Source organism: Lethenteron reissneri, chromosome 5 (genome assembly GCF_015708825.2).
Source record: "Lethenteron reissneri isolate LAM-NWPU_2019-01 chromosome 5, ASM1570882v1, whole genome shotgun sequence".
In the NCBI taxonomy this organism is placed as follows: Eukaryota; Metazoa; Chordata; class Hyperoartia; order Petromyzontiformes; family Petromyzontidae; genus Lethenteron; species Lethenteron reissneri.
In genome coordinates, this window is record NC_083783.1 from 685,235 (window position 1) to 699,303 (window position 14,069).

Below are 14,069 nucleotides of genomic sequence, written 5' to 3' on the forward strand. Positions count from 1 at the left end.
GTTTCGATTGCAACACAAGCAATCATCATCAGGTATAATGAAATAGCGACATAAAATCTAACCAGAAAAAATTATAGACAGACATATAAGCAGACAGATATCACCAAGATACAGAGCGGGCAACACAGGTACAGAGAGGGGTGATCGTCTCTGTGGGGTGGCCTTAAATAGACAGAGGGGGGCGGAGGCAGCGAGAGGGAGGGGTTATAGACAAAATTTACATGTCAATGAGTACAAAAAGAAGTGAGCAGGCTTAGGGAGAGAAAGAAACACACTAAAATTAAATAACCTAGCAAAGCATCGAAATGTTATGTAAAACGACACAGAGAGTCGGTCAACACACAATTAACGCATAGCCTGGTCGATTACGTATTTCAAATATTGCTAAAGTTAGAATTTAAGTGTGAAAATTTCAAAGAAAGACAAAACATAAAAACAAGAGGGACGGAGACACACAGACAGAGCAGAACCTAAGAACGACAAAAAACGAGTGTAGACAGAAAAAATTACACTAAATAATACGTGACTTTACCGAAAGAACCAAAGAATAATTCCTGCAGTCACGAAAGCTCCAAAGTTAAGATTGAACCACTTCTACGGGGAAGTTCCAAGTTTACCTTTTTTCTCTCTCTCTGGGTTTTTTATTCTCTCTCTCTGCCTGTTTATTTAGTGTAATTTTTTCTGTCTACACTCGTTTTTTGTCGTTCTTAGGTTCTGCTCTGTCTGTGTGTCTCCGTCCCTCTTGTTTTTATGTTTTGTCTTTCTTTGAAATTTTCACACTTAAATTCTAACTTCGCAATATTTGAAATACGTAATCGACCAGCCTATGCGTTAATTGTGTGTTGACCGACTCTCTGTGTCGTTTTACATAACATTTCGATGCTTTGCTAGGTTATTTAATTTTAGTGTGTTTCTTTCTCTCCCTAAGCCTGCTCACTTCTTTTTGTACTCATTGACATGTAAATTTTGTCTCTAACCCCTCCCTCTCGCTGCCTCCGCCCCCCTCTGTCTATTTAAGGCCACCCCACAGAGACGATCACCCCTCTCTGTACCTGTGTTGCCCGCTCTGTGTATCTTGGTGATATCTGTCTGCTTATATGTCTGTCTATAATTTTTTCTGGTTAGATTTTATGTCGCTATTTCATTATACCTGATGATGATTGCTTGTGTTGCAATCGAAACGTCGTATGCTATTATTTAATTTATTATTTTTTCTTTATACGTGACTTTACCGAAAGAACCAAAGAATAATCTACGCTATGTTTGAGGAATGGGCCCTTGCCTTGTTTGTAATGTTGATCTGTACCATCAACCGGACCATGTCCCGTGTCGTATTCAATTTGTATCGTCTGCTTTTGGTCTGCGCCATCTCATCCAACAGTGACTCATTGGTGCTACATCTTGCACGTTCTGACAATGAGCAGAATTGGCACAGAATTTAAATCTTAAGAGTAATATTATACAGCTACCTCTCGTCTTACGTGGGTGTCGTGTCATTGGGGTGAGGGCGAGCACGCTATTATGCCTCAATCTTACATCTACATATTTCACTGGTTACAGAAGGTACATATTATATTTACAAAACCTACAGACATGAGTTAAATAGAGTAAACAGCCCTGTTTAAATAAGTAAAATATTTTAAAAAATAAAGTAAAAAAACCTTTTTAACACGTAGTGAGATTCTTACCAGACATAAAAGCAAATGAGCGCACAAGACAAAGTTCACGCGGGACAAAGATCTTCAAAACGTCGCGCGAGGAGGAAATGCTGACTGATGCTGCTGTCCCACGCTTCTGGTCGTTGTCATACTGCTGCTGCACCTCAAGCAACATCACTACCGAAACGTTGCCGCCCTTACTAACGATCAGCTCGCAGCGCATTCCGTACAGCGTGGAACCAAAGCGCTCAAGCGCGTTATTACAACAAAAGTTGCGCGCGTAACAAAAATAAGTGGAAATTAATCTGATGCGCCAATTCCAAAATTGCGTACGTAAACGCACGTAAAACGCGAGGCGAACGTAATAATCGCAATGCACGCATCATGAGCGTGACACACATTAATTACACCGTGACGACACGTAAACATTTATCTCCACGCGTGCGCACAGTACCTGGCAAGCTCTAAGAAGACGAGGGCATCTCTGAGCGACACCGGGACATCGTTCTCCACCTGGCTGTGTGGGGACTTCACGAGGTCCACGATGAATGTGCCGCCGGCTCTGGCAGCCACGACCATGTGGACAATCTGTCCACGGAGCATCGTTGCAAACGCTTTGCTTGACTCCACACTCCAACCCTGACCCTGAATAATCGCACAAAGCCAGACATAAAAAACACAACGGGGGAAGAAAAAACCATGACACACGACACGGCAAATGTGACCACGTTCTCCCGCCGTCGTCACATTAATACACAATGTGTACATGCAATAATACACCGATTGTGCTCGGCAGTATGCATTGTTACATGCACATTTCTTCCTTTGTGATGTAGAGTATATACTAATTAAAAAACTGCACAATTAACATTTTTTCATACAATTTAAACACAAAAATCTCATTGTATTCTTAACCTCAGCCAAGTGGTTCCCCCCGCCTCATTTATGTTTAACATCTTTCGAGAGAGCCCAGCTTCAGCCTAATAAGTTAGAGCGACATCTTGCCTCTAAACAACGAGTTGTCATGATGAGGGGAAATGTATTGCAGCCAAATACTCTAAAATGCACGATGTCGAATCTAAATGTGGAGGGGAAAACCTAGAGGACCTGAAGAAATATCCAGGCAATCCTTGGGTTGAGCATACAAACTCCAAATATACAGTAGGCGTCAGGGTCGGGATCGAACCCATAACCTCCTGTATACCAAGCAAGGTAGTTAAAATCTCAATGGTCAGCCAGGTCACTGACTGCACATACATAAGGTTCAATCTTGTTTCACACTTAAACGTGTGGCCAAATTCCAGCTCTGAGATGTAAACATTTGGTTTGATTGACATGCGAGAAACACCTTTGCAAGAAATTAAAATGTGTGCCTAAAATGTGGGTGAAGGTCCAGAAACAATTCTCTGATGTAACCCGTCTGGGAGCCATTCACGGACACGAAGTGATGCACTGCTAGTAACAGAACTGGAGAGGGCATCTCACTGCTCGATGCTGACAGCACAATTGTAACTGGGGAAAAACTATAAAATAACGAAGCCATAAAGAACACACGCGGTTCATTTCTGCAATTGACTCTCCCGAGTTAACCTGCAGAGTAACATGTGGCTGTCTCGGCCCACGTTAGGATTGTGGCGTGCAACTCACCGTGACGACGATTGTGACGCGCGACTCTACATGACGACCATTGTGGCGTGAGTCTCCGTGATGAGGATTGTGGCGTACAACTCACCTTGACAACGGAGGTGGTGTGCGAAAACTGTGACGATTGTGGTGAGTCACCGTGATGACGGTCATGGCGCGAGTCGCCGTGACGAAAGTGGAGGCGTGCGACTCACCGCGACGAAGGGCACCACATCCTTGAGAGCACAGCGTATGGCAGCCGCTGGGATTTTCTCGAACAGCTTCAGGAGCTCGTGGTCTGGACGACGAAGGTGTGGCCTCAAATCCGAAACCACGCATGCGGCATTCCTTCTGCTCCGCTTGAGCGCACGTTCACTGGAACGGACGTGTACAGGTGTGATGAGTAATACGTCCATGGCAGACATAATAATGCGGGGTATCCATTTACGAACGTTCGGTTTACGGAATTTTACGTGAACGCCAATTTACAAATTATGGACGCTTTTTCGATGAAGGAAATCGGATTTCGCCGCAAAAAAAATGTCACTAGGGCCACACGCGCCATGAGATCGGCAAACAAGCAGCCACCACGGTATCCCTGCAGTGCAACAGCAATGCCTCCACATGACCTTGCCGGGTATTCCAACACGCAGGGGATCTTTTGCGAGATCCCTGAAAAGGTTAATTATCTTTTAATTATTCTTGGTTCTTTCGGTAAAGTCACGTAGAAGGGAGATAATAAAATAATATAAATATAAAACAATTAAAAATATATTTATATTATTTTATTATCTCCCTTCTACGTGACTTTACCGAAAGAACCAAGAATATGAATCCCTGCAGTCACGAAAGCTTTAAATCAAAATTTATCTTTTAATTATTATTCAATCGCTTCAATATTTGTTAATATTTTTATCTTTTGAAATGCAATATCGGCGTGTTTTTAGGTTAGAAGTAGACTTGGAATGACTACATCCATAATTGTTAGTGTTAAACTGAAGGGAATAAGTGTTTCCGATTTAGGAAATTTCGTTTTTACGCTGTGTGTGTATTTGAAGAACGCATCCCTTCTGTAAATTGAGGGATACCTGTACAAGGCTGAGAGTGCATTTCAAATTACTGTTGGCTCGACGCTGGATCTCAGGGTGGGTGTTTATATTATACTGCATCCTTAAACTTTAAACTCCATCTGTCCCACAAATAAGTAAAAAAATCACCACACTTTATTTCTAACAGAATGCAGTCAATGAGATTTAAAAAAATTGCTTTACAAATGGCTTTGTCTCACCAGCGTTAGACCAGAGAACGCCAAAAGGCGAATGGTATAAAGTCTTTGTACTGTTCGCGAACAAGGCCATAAAGGCAGTCTATGGTGTAAGGCCAATAAGTTTCAAGGACAACGCATGTTTTGCCACAAATGTGTGGTTAATGCAGACTTCATGCCTTGCAAAAAGTAACTATTTTGGTGGTTGAACTTCTTAATGCAACTTAAGGGGTAAAATCTATTCTTATTTTTCATAATTTTGATCCTGGCTTAAATGCGCAAAAGAGAAAATAACGTCGGATAAAATACCAGCGCAGAGAAATTAACAAGACGCTCGTTAAAAACGAGGCAGGAATGAATCCCAAAAAACGATTTGATGAGGTTCTGGAGCTCATTAGGGCCGAGGTCGGTTTAGATATCACCTCACTGTTGACCATGGCTGGAGATGAAACTCGAGATCTCACAGTGGTCATCATCACAGCACCAGCCTATGCCCCGTAACACGGCTTACACCCCCGCAACGAGGATCACCCAGCAGAGAAGTTGGGAAATTAAAAACCCTTAAGTGGAGAAATGCAGGAAATATCAGAGTAAGATGGAAAAGAGAAGCATGTGGATTATTGCACCAAATTCGGCCACCAACTCCCCAAATGTAAGGTTACCGAGCATCGCTTGCCACCGGGCCATTTAAAAAGTCATAAATAAATGCAGGCACACACGCACATCTTAAAGTTGTTCTTATTTAGAATGACAATACCTTCCCACGTAAAAGACTTCCGTTCTTCCTTCATCCACCAGGAAAACGTTAAGCCTGGTTACTTTGTCAATGGGAAATGACGACGCTCCCTGTGAAACAAAGGCCGGTTTGGGCGACTGAGTGTCAGCGCTTGCTTGGGCTTCAGCTTCCACTCCTGGGCTCCTGTCAGGTGCAGCAGCAACCCCGGCGTCCTCGTGTTCCAAGCCGCATTTCAAGACACTGTCGATCATTTTCATTTCCTCCGAGCAGGGGATCAGATCCAACACCACTCGAATTTTTCCGTCTCTCATTTTGCCGATTCCACAGCCAAGTTCGGCGCTCTTATGGGGGGACAGGTTCCATTCAGCGACATCGCCCTCTCCACGCGCATCCGCGCGTTTGCCTTCCGGGTCCTCTCGCTTTTGCGAGCTCGTGGTCGAGCCACAAATGCCGGGGGGTTCGGGACACGTGCATTCAAGCAGAGGGAGGTAATCTGCCTCGACAACGCCACAGCCGCCACCGCCACTTTTCTCATCCGCATGCAGGGTCTGCCCGGCGTGGGGCGAGCCCTGCTCAGCAGCGCTGCCTCTCGCCCCCACAACGCCCTCATCAGCCACGTGCCCAGCTTCCACAGATGACGTAATTTCGGCCGCTGTCGCCACTCCAAAGGACGCGTCGTTTTCCGACCCCCGCTCGTCGAGAAATGGTTCAGTGCCCGTCGAGTTAGGGACGCCTTCCGATTCAAGTGGAACTTCGTCACGGTGGAAAATTGGCACCGTGCTTTGCAATGCGACGCTTTGTAAAGGCCCGAGGCTAGCCGTGCCCTCTCTTCCCTCCACTTGCACAGAACCGCACAACTCCTCGCCGGCCTGGATGGAAATTATTTTGACGCGATGCCACTTATTGCTGACGCAGCTCCGCATGCACAGAACCTCGCCTGCAAGAACGAAACGCGAATTAGTCTGTTGGTGGCCTACTCGGCGCAGTAGTTACACGTCACAAGTTTACTTTTCAGAATTCACATTTTGTTTTGGATTTCAAACCTAATTCCTCCTGGCAACTCAAAAGCAGCTAAAATTATAACCTTTTGTCACATTTCATCATTTTGTTGTTATAAGAAGATTTACATGACCGTAAAGCTATCCAGTAGTCCCTCCGTCAACGTTTTTAATCCGTTCCACGAAAACTGTTAACCTAAATAACTGTTAATCGAATATAGGAATTACATGTTAAAAGCATGACTCCGTTCCACTGCCAAAACAGAAGTAATGTAAATAAAGCTAGTCGAGGTCTAAACACCCATAAATGGGTGTCGCTGACTGGCTGACAGCATGGCTCAGCCCCTCTTACGAGCACTCAGAATGGCCAAAATTGGCGGCCGCGTGCATAAATGCCTTGCAGTCAATAACAACCAAGTGATTAGACGACACAAAGGCGTCATCTGGTTCAACCCATGTGAGACTAGGCTCTAAGGAAAGCTGTCTCGGGTGTGGACCAATCAACTTCAAGGACAGTGCATACATTATCAGAGTTATGTTTTTGGTTTGCATTATGACTGCAGGTATTGTGGTCTATGCAAACATGACTCCTCGTAAAAAAGGTGTCAGTTTTGTTGCCAGATAAAAGAGTAAAAAACCAATTATCATATTTTTTACTGGCAAATGAGGTACCAATGGTGTAAATGCTTACCCCGAGCTCTCATACTCTGATGGTGTATTGTCTTTGAGTTGTGCGCCTTTTGGCATCATCTGGTCCAACCCATGTGAGACTAGGCTCGAAGGAAAGCTGTCTCAGGTGTGGACCAATCAACTTCAAGGACAGTGCATACATTATCAGAGTTATGTTTTTTGTTTGCATTATGACTGCAGGTATTGTGGTCTATACAAACATGACTCCTCGTAAAAAAGGTGTCAGTTTTGTTGCCAGATAAAAGAGTAAAAAACCAATTATCATATTTTTTACTGGCAAATGAGGTACCAATGGTGTAAATGCTTACCCCGAGCTCTCATACTCTGATGGTGTATTGTCTTTGAGTTGTGCGCCTTTTGGCGTCATCTGGTCCAACCCATGTGAGACTAGGCTCGAAGGAAAGCTGTCTCAGGTGTGGACCAATCAACTTCAAGGACAGTGCATACATTATCAGAGTTATGTTTTTTGTTTGCATTATGACTGCAGGTATTGTGGTCTATACAAACATGACTCCTCGTAAAAAAGGTGTCAGTTTTGTTGCCAGATAAAAGGGTAAAAAACCAATTATCATATTTTTTACTGGCAAATGAGGTACCGCCAATGTTGTAAAGATTTGCAACTACTGTACTGTAAGGGTGATCACGTGGGTTTCAGATCAACTAGAGCAACATATTTGTTCGGTTTAAGCACATAACTTGTAATACACATTTCCAAAAATAACAATGTATAACTGTTTTTAGATTATTAATTTGCGCGTAAGGGAAAATCTATTAGTTATTAACTTGTCAAAATCTCAGGTGCGCGATTAATCAGTAAATCGGATAAACCGCACGCGGATAATAGAGTATACCGTATTTTAACAAAAATAACCCTCAACACAAATTTTTTAGGCGTTTTAGGGAGTCGTCCCACTGCCTCCTGGAAATACTTTAAACTGGAGAGACGCACAGACCAGGAAAGTCACCTCTCATGCAATGCAGCCCGGTGAGACGCATTAACTGCCACCCCCTCTAAGACCAAGCCTAGACGTCGCACACATTCTATAATTCTAAAACCTGTGTTGAAACTTGATCTGTGCCTCCTGCAATGGTTCAAAATAAATTATCACAAAAAACGCATTGGGCCACAACTGTCTTGCCTGTGCGTGAGCGTGCGTGTGTGTGTTACCGATGCTGAGGGTTTGTATGGCTGAAGAGTTTTTAGTGTCGACCATGCAGTACATTGAGAGCGCCAAGTTTAGCTTCTCGTTGCGGGAGCGAGCGGCGTAGTACCGCACGTAGAAGTGTCTGGGATTCACCACGTGGGTCAACATCACCTGCTCTGAATGCAACGCGTCTGCGCACGAGCCCACGGCACAACAAAATAAACGATTAACAAAATTAATGCGATTCCACGGACAAATCCACTGCACGTTGTGCACTAGGCACGCGCGTTATGCTGACAAGCATATTTTCCGGCGCATTTTCTCTTACACACCTCATTCGTAGATACCGGCATAAGTTTGATCCAAATATTCCTAGGTTTTTCGGTAAAGTCACGTAGGTAAAAAATTTAAATTAATAAAAGTAAAACAAAACAAAATAAAAATCACGACGTTTCGGAAGCAACACAAGCCTCCGTCTTCAGGTGGAACCGTCACAGCCACGACAGCTCTATCAAGTAAATGAGAGATCACAAGAAATACCACCCCGTATATATAATGGTTGAGGGGGGAAGGGCCAGGAACGGCACACTTTTTTATTAATATGGTAAGGTGAGGCTTAAGACTAAGAATAGACTGCATAACAAAGGACTGAGCCTTTGTTATGAGCCTTTGTTATGGAGAGGTGCGGTTTGTAACTAACACCTAGCATACATAACCAAAGTGTGAAAAAAGAAAGCAACTGGTAAAACAACAAACTGGCTGTCTATCAATAAACTATTACAGGTTATTGATAGACAGCCAGTTTGTTGTTTTACTTGCTTTCTTTTTTCACACTTTTGTTATGTATGCTTGGTGTTAGTTACAAACCGCACCTCTCCATAACAAAGGCTCAGTCCTTTGTTATGCAGTCTATTCTTAGTCTTAAGCCTCACCTTACCATATTAATAAAAAAGTGTGCCGTTCCTGGCCCTTCCCCCCTCAACCATTATATATACGGGGTGGTATTTATTGTGATCTCTCATTTACTTGATACAGCTGTCGTGGCTGTGACGGTTCCACCTGAAGACGGAGGCTTGTGTTGCTTCCGAAACGTCGTGATTTTTATTTTGTTTTATTTTACTTTTATTAATAAAAAATTTTTACCTACATGACTTTACCGAAAAACCTAAAAATATGAATCCTTGCAGTCACGAAAGCTTCAAATCTAGAATTTGATCCAAATATTTGGCAATTGCAAAACGGACCATAATTCACATGGTACGTTTGGGGCTGCTGTTTACAGTTATATTTACTACCTCAGATACCGCCATGCAAGTCTGCTATCCCATGCCTTGCAGTCAATAACAACCAAGTGATTAGACGACACAAAGGCTAAGCTCATCGAGCACCGGTAGAGGGAGAGAGGCAGACGCAGTGTCAGGTAACCTCGTCACCTACCTCCCCGCCCCACCTCGAGTCGTCATTGATAACTCATTTATCCAGGCATGGGCAGTGAAACGCTCCAAGGAGACATTGAGGACTGGACACTCGCTGCTACCCTGTCGGGTGTCGTGTCGGGACAGTGCCTGCCACTTGTTCTTAAGGTTTTCTGTTCGTCTACTGGGGTCATTGCTCTGGTGGACAGATTTGTCCTTGTGGCGTTTGCAGTGCATCCTAACGTATGTTGAATGAAGACCAAAAACTGCATATGAATTAGGCCCGTAACTTATACTGAAGTTGTAACTTATACCCAAGTGAGAGTATTCAATTTTAGTATTTACACAAAAGCATGATAATTTATTCATTAAGCTAAAATAATAAGCACAATGCAGAAATATTGACTTGTGAGTGGCATCACTTCATTTTATTATTTATAGAACATTATGCCCGAGAATGTTTCCCCAATGTGCTGTAATCTGTCACGTGAGTGAGTGATTCCTAACCATGCGAAATCCAGGAGGGCCGATTGCGCAGCAAGTTTGCGTTCCCGATCTTGCACCTTTGAACAAAGCTCGTCTCTCCACCAGCTGGAATCATTCCTACCCAAGGTGAGGGAAAAAAAATAAAACAGCCAAGCGCCAACATCTGGAGAAACACTGAAGGGGTTATAGATAATACATTGACAAGATTTCACTTGACAGTGTGTGACACACTACCACTCATCACGCTCAAGTAGGGGTTGGCTCTCAAAAACAATCGCGTTGCCACGGTACGTTGCTGATGCTGGCTCTAAACACCAACCGAACGAGTCTCACTGCCCCTACTTGTTCCGTGATAATTCGTAGACGACGAGGACATTGGGCACAGTGTCTACGGTGCTGAAGCGGAGCACCGAACCATTTGTGGTTGGAGCTTATTGCAGCGGGATGTTATGGACTATTATGTTGCTGAAAAACGGCCATCGCTCGCTCACATTTACCAAATAATAATACAGGGACTCCTCCACTTACGAGCATTCGACTTACGAGCTTTCAGAGATACGAACAAACCTGTCTCGTATGTGCAGTTGCCTGTTCAGACCGAGAGTCGTAAGTTAAACCACCGCGCAATAGATGGCGGTGGCAGCATCTAAATCTACAGAGCCTGAAGAACCAGTGGCATCTACATCTACAGGAGATAATACAACTATTAAAGCCATTCCTCGTATGTAGTGTACATGCAGCACAACATGATTGGAATTGATATGAGTAACATTGGACTTGTGAACAAATCGACTTATGAACAGACCTATGGAACGTAACTCGTTCGTAAGTACAGCAGTCCCTGTAATGTGTGTTTATGTTGAACTTATCTATGGGACCTATTTGCCAGTATTTAAAATGATTAAAATAAGAATAGGTTTTATACCTTTTCAGGCAATAAAACAGGTGTTAAGATGTTCAAAGAGATACTTTTATTGCCAGAAAGGGTATAAAATTTATTATTTTATCCAATATTTTTGATACTGGCAAAAAGATATCCCATAGATATAACTGCAGGACCCGAGCTATAAGCGTTCTGATACTTGCATTGTCTTTGTACTGTTCGCCTTTTGGCGTTCTCTGGTCTAACGTCGGTGGTGAGACAAGGCCATAAAAGAAGGCTGTCTCTGATGTAGGCCAATCAGTTTCAAAGACAATGCGTATATTATTCTCAGAGCATGTTTGTTTGCATGTTTTTCCACAAGTACGTGTGGTTAATACAGACCTGATGCATTGCAAAAGGTACCTATTTGGTGTTTCAACATCTTACCAACTCCTGTTTTATTTCCAGAAAGGGTAAAACCTATTCTTATTTTTTATATGTTGAACTTCTTTGGCACCGTATGTAGCTAACCGTGCTAATTGTAGGTATAGGGGAAGGACAAGAAACTAAACACAAAAAGCAGTTCTAAATAAATTAGTTTTCAACTTATAATGAAAAGTGCATAGTTCCACTAGTTTCATAATATCGGAAGAGCGTTCGAGATGGCCGCAGTAGTGCATTTGAAATAAAAACAATTATTATTAATAACCAGTGAGGGGCTGCATCCCCTCCGAAACTAAAATATTATTTTTATTTTACCAAGTAAAGCCCACGGAGCTATATAGCTCTTTTTCAGAATCGACTTGGCCACAAATTATAGCTCAATGAAGAGGCTGATCTCGTGGAAATTTATAGCAGCAGCCAAATACTCTAAACGCAAGATGTTGATTCTAAATGGAGGGAAAAACTGGAGGACCCGGAGAAAAAATCCACGCGGCCACGGAGAGACACACGCAAACTCCAAATACACAACAAACGTCGTCGCGACCGAACCCACGACGACCTCCTCCACACCAGGCCAGGGAGATAACATCTCGCCACCGCAGCGCCCCGATGCCCGAGGGGGAGTTCACCTGCATAGACTGACAAACTCACCTCCAGATGTGCCTGGGGAGAGGCAACAGGCGAGCGATGTGGACGATGGCGCTGCAGCAGCAGCGCACACTGCTCCCCCCCCCTTCTTGGACAGCGTCGATGTGGTTGGGGGCGAGTGCTTCAGACCCTGCACAACAGGCATAGAACTCGTTCATCGGAACAATGCCAAGGCCAAGGCAAACCCCAAAGCTACGGACCACATCGTAAAAACAGCTGTCAACTGCGCTCCAACGGGGGGGAGGGGGGGGAGGAATAGCATAGCTGCACCAACTCTCTCCTGGAGCCCTCTCGTGGTCAGCAGACGGCGTTGGCATCTAGCTCCTCAACACATTGCCGTGCACAAGAACATAATCGACCTAGTACTCTTAATATCAGAGTCAGAATATGTATTTATACTGCAGGAGGAATCTGATGAGCTAGAAAGCTCTTTTTCACAGATGTGCAGTAGGAGCACAGGGTAAGAATGTTACAAGAAACAAAACAGATGATAGTAGGTAAACAAATCACACAAACACATACAAATACAATTAAACCACCCACATCCTACCAAGCAAATCCCAGAGGTATTAACTTATTTTTCAGAAGCGACCTGGCCACAAATGATAGCTCAACAAAGTGACCCATAATTTGGACATTTATAGCACCAAAATAATCTAAATGATGTCAATGTATGTGGTGACAATTCAGCCGTGCTGGATTTCACAATTCCACGATGACCATGTGACCCCCATGGAACCAATTATAGGTGTAGCGACATCGCTGCATGTCGCTGTGTGTGGCCAGCCTGGGAAAGGCACGCCATGCAATGGATTGCCACTCCGGACCCCGCTGGTTGGGGATGCAGTACCGGCCCTAGTGGGCTCGGGCAACACTGACCGACAAGCAGGTAATGGGACCACACTCTACGCGCAGTGCCAGCCCCTACAGGATAGGGGGTGAGAGTGCGGGCCTCGGGACGGGGTTGCCGGAGGCCATGGCACACTGGTTGAACCCTGAGGATACGTGACCGGAGGTGTCTACCCGGGGACCCCCAAAGGGAGGGCTGGGGGGATAACGTGTCCGGTGGAGAACCTCCTCGAGAGTTCGAGCGCGCCCCACCACACAGGATAAAAAGCCGGGTTCCCAGTGAGAATGGCTGCTGTTGCCTTCATGAAGAAACCTACGTTCTATGTGGGAAGAGGATCTCCAACTCAAGGACCCGCGCCTTCTGAGGCGCGGGGTACACCAGAGAATTTAGAGCCTGCCCAAGCCTGTGCGTCGACCCAGGGCGGAGGTTGGAGACAGGATGGTATGGCGAGGCAGGATGGTATGGTGCGACGGGACGGCTTCCAACACCGGAGGAGGACGTCACCTCGTCTGCTTCAACTGCGGCCTGCCGGGCCACGTCTCGTCGGGATGCCGCGCACCACGACGTCGCCTTCCCGGACCACAGCCGTCGTCCACCCGACCATCCTCCTCTCCCCTGCAACCTAAAGCGAGTCGCGGCACCTCACTCACTCGGCCCCTGAATCCACCTCACTCATCTCGTTGCGCTGGTTCTCCTTTTCGTCGTGTGTCGATGAGGGGGGGTTCAGACTGCGATCGGGACGACTGGCCGCTCCGACGGGGTCAGTGGTCCGAGCTGGCCCATAGGGTTGCTGCCGCGACCGCGGCTTTGTCCGTCATTATTGGTTCCATCGAGGGAATCAATTTTCGGATGCTCGTCAATACTGGGGCGTCGGCGACCATAATTTAGCCGGCCGATTTATAATATTTTGCCCAATAAATGCCGTAGCCTATGCCCCGTGGAAGTGCCGTTCTTTGCTGCTAACGGCGGCTCATTGGGCATCATTTGCAAAATTACAGCACAGGTCTGTATTGGCGACACTAAATTGACCGGTCCGATAAAATGCCTGTGAAGATTCTAATTGACCAAGCGTGCATTGAATTGCCATCGGGCCGTCGTTTGGCATTTTTACCCTCTCACTCGGATGTGCACGGCCAACGCCATCGTGCACGCGCTAGCGTCTAAAATGGTGCGGATTCCCCCTGGCGGGAAAATGTTGGTCCCCTTACACTTGCGCAAGCCACTCCATCAGACGACCACTGCGGAAAGGA

General features: G+C 45.1%; 1 protein-coding gene across 1 annotated transcript in view; it reads right to left on the reverse strand.

Annotated features, from left to right (window-relative positions):
• Positions 1-14,069, reverse strand: part of LOC133352783 (uncharacterized) — an 83,160-nt gene that overhangs the window by 29,083 nt on the left and 40,008 nt on the right. Inside the window, exons 15-20 of the mRNA XM_061568663.1 lie at positions 11,973-12,099; positions 10,037-10,132; positions 8,138-8,305; positions 5,303-6,218; positions 3,497-3,656; positions 2,113-2,303 (exon numbers count right to left, since the gene is read on the reverse strand). Of these exons, the coding sequence (XP_061424647.1) occupies positions 2,113-2,303; positions 3,497-3,656; positions 5,303-6,218; positions 8,138-8,305; positions 10,037-10,132; positions 11,973-12,099 (1,658 nt within the window). The remainder of the gene's footprint in view (positions 1-2,112; positions 2,304-3,496; positions 3,657-5,302; positions 6,219-8,137; positions 8,306-10,036; positions 10,133-11,972; positions 12,100-14,069) is intronic.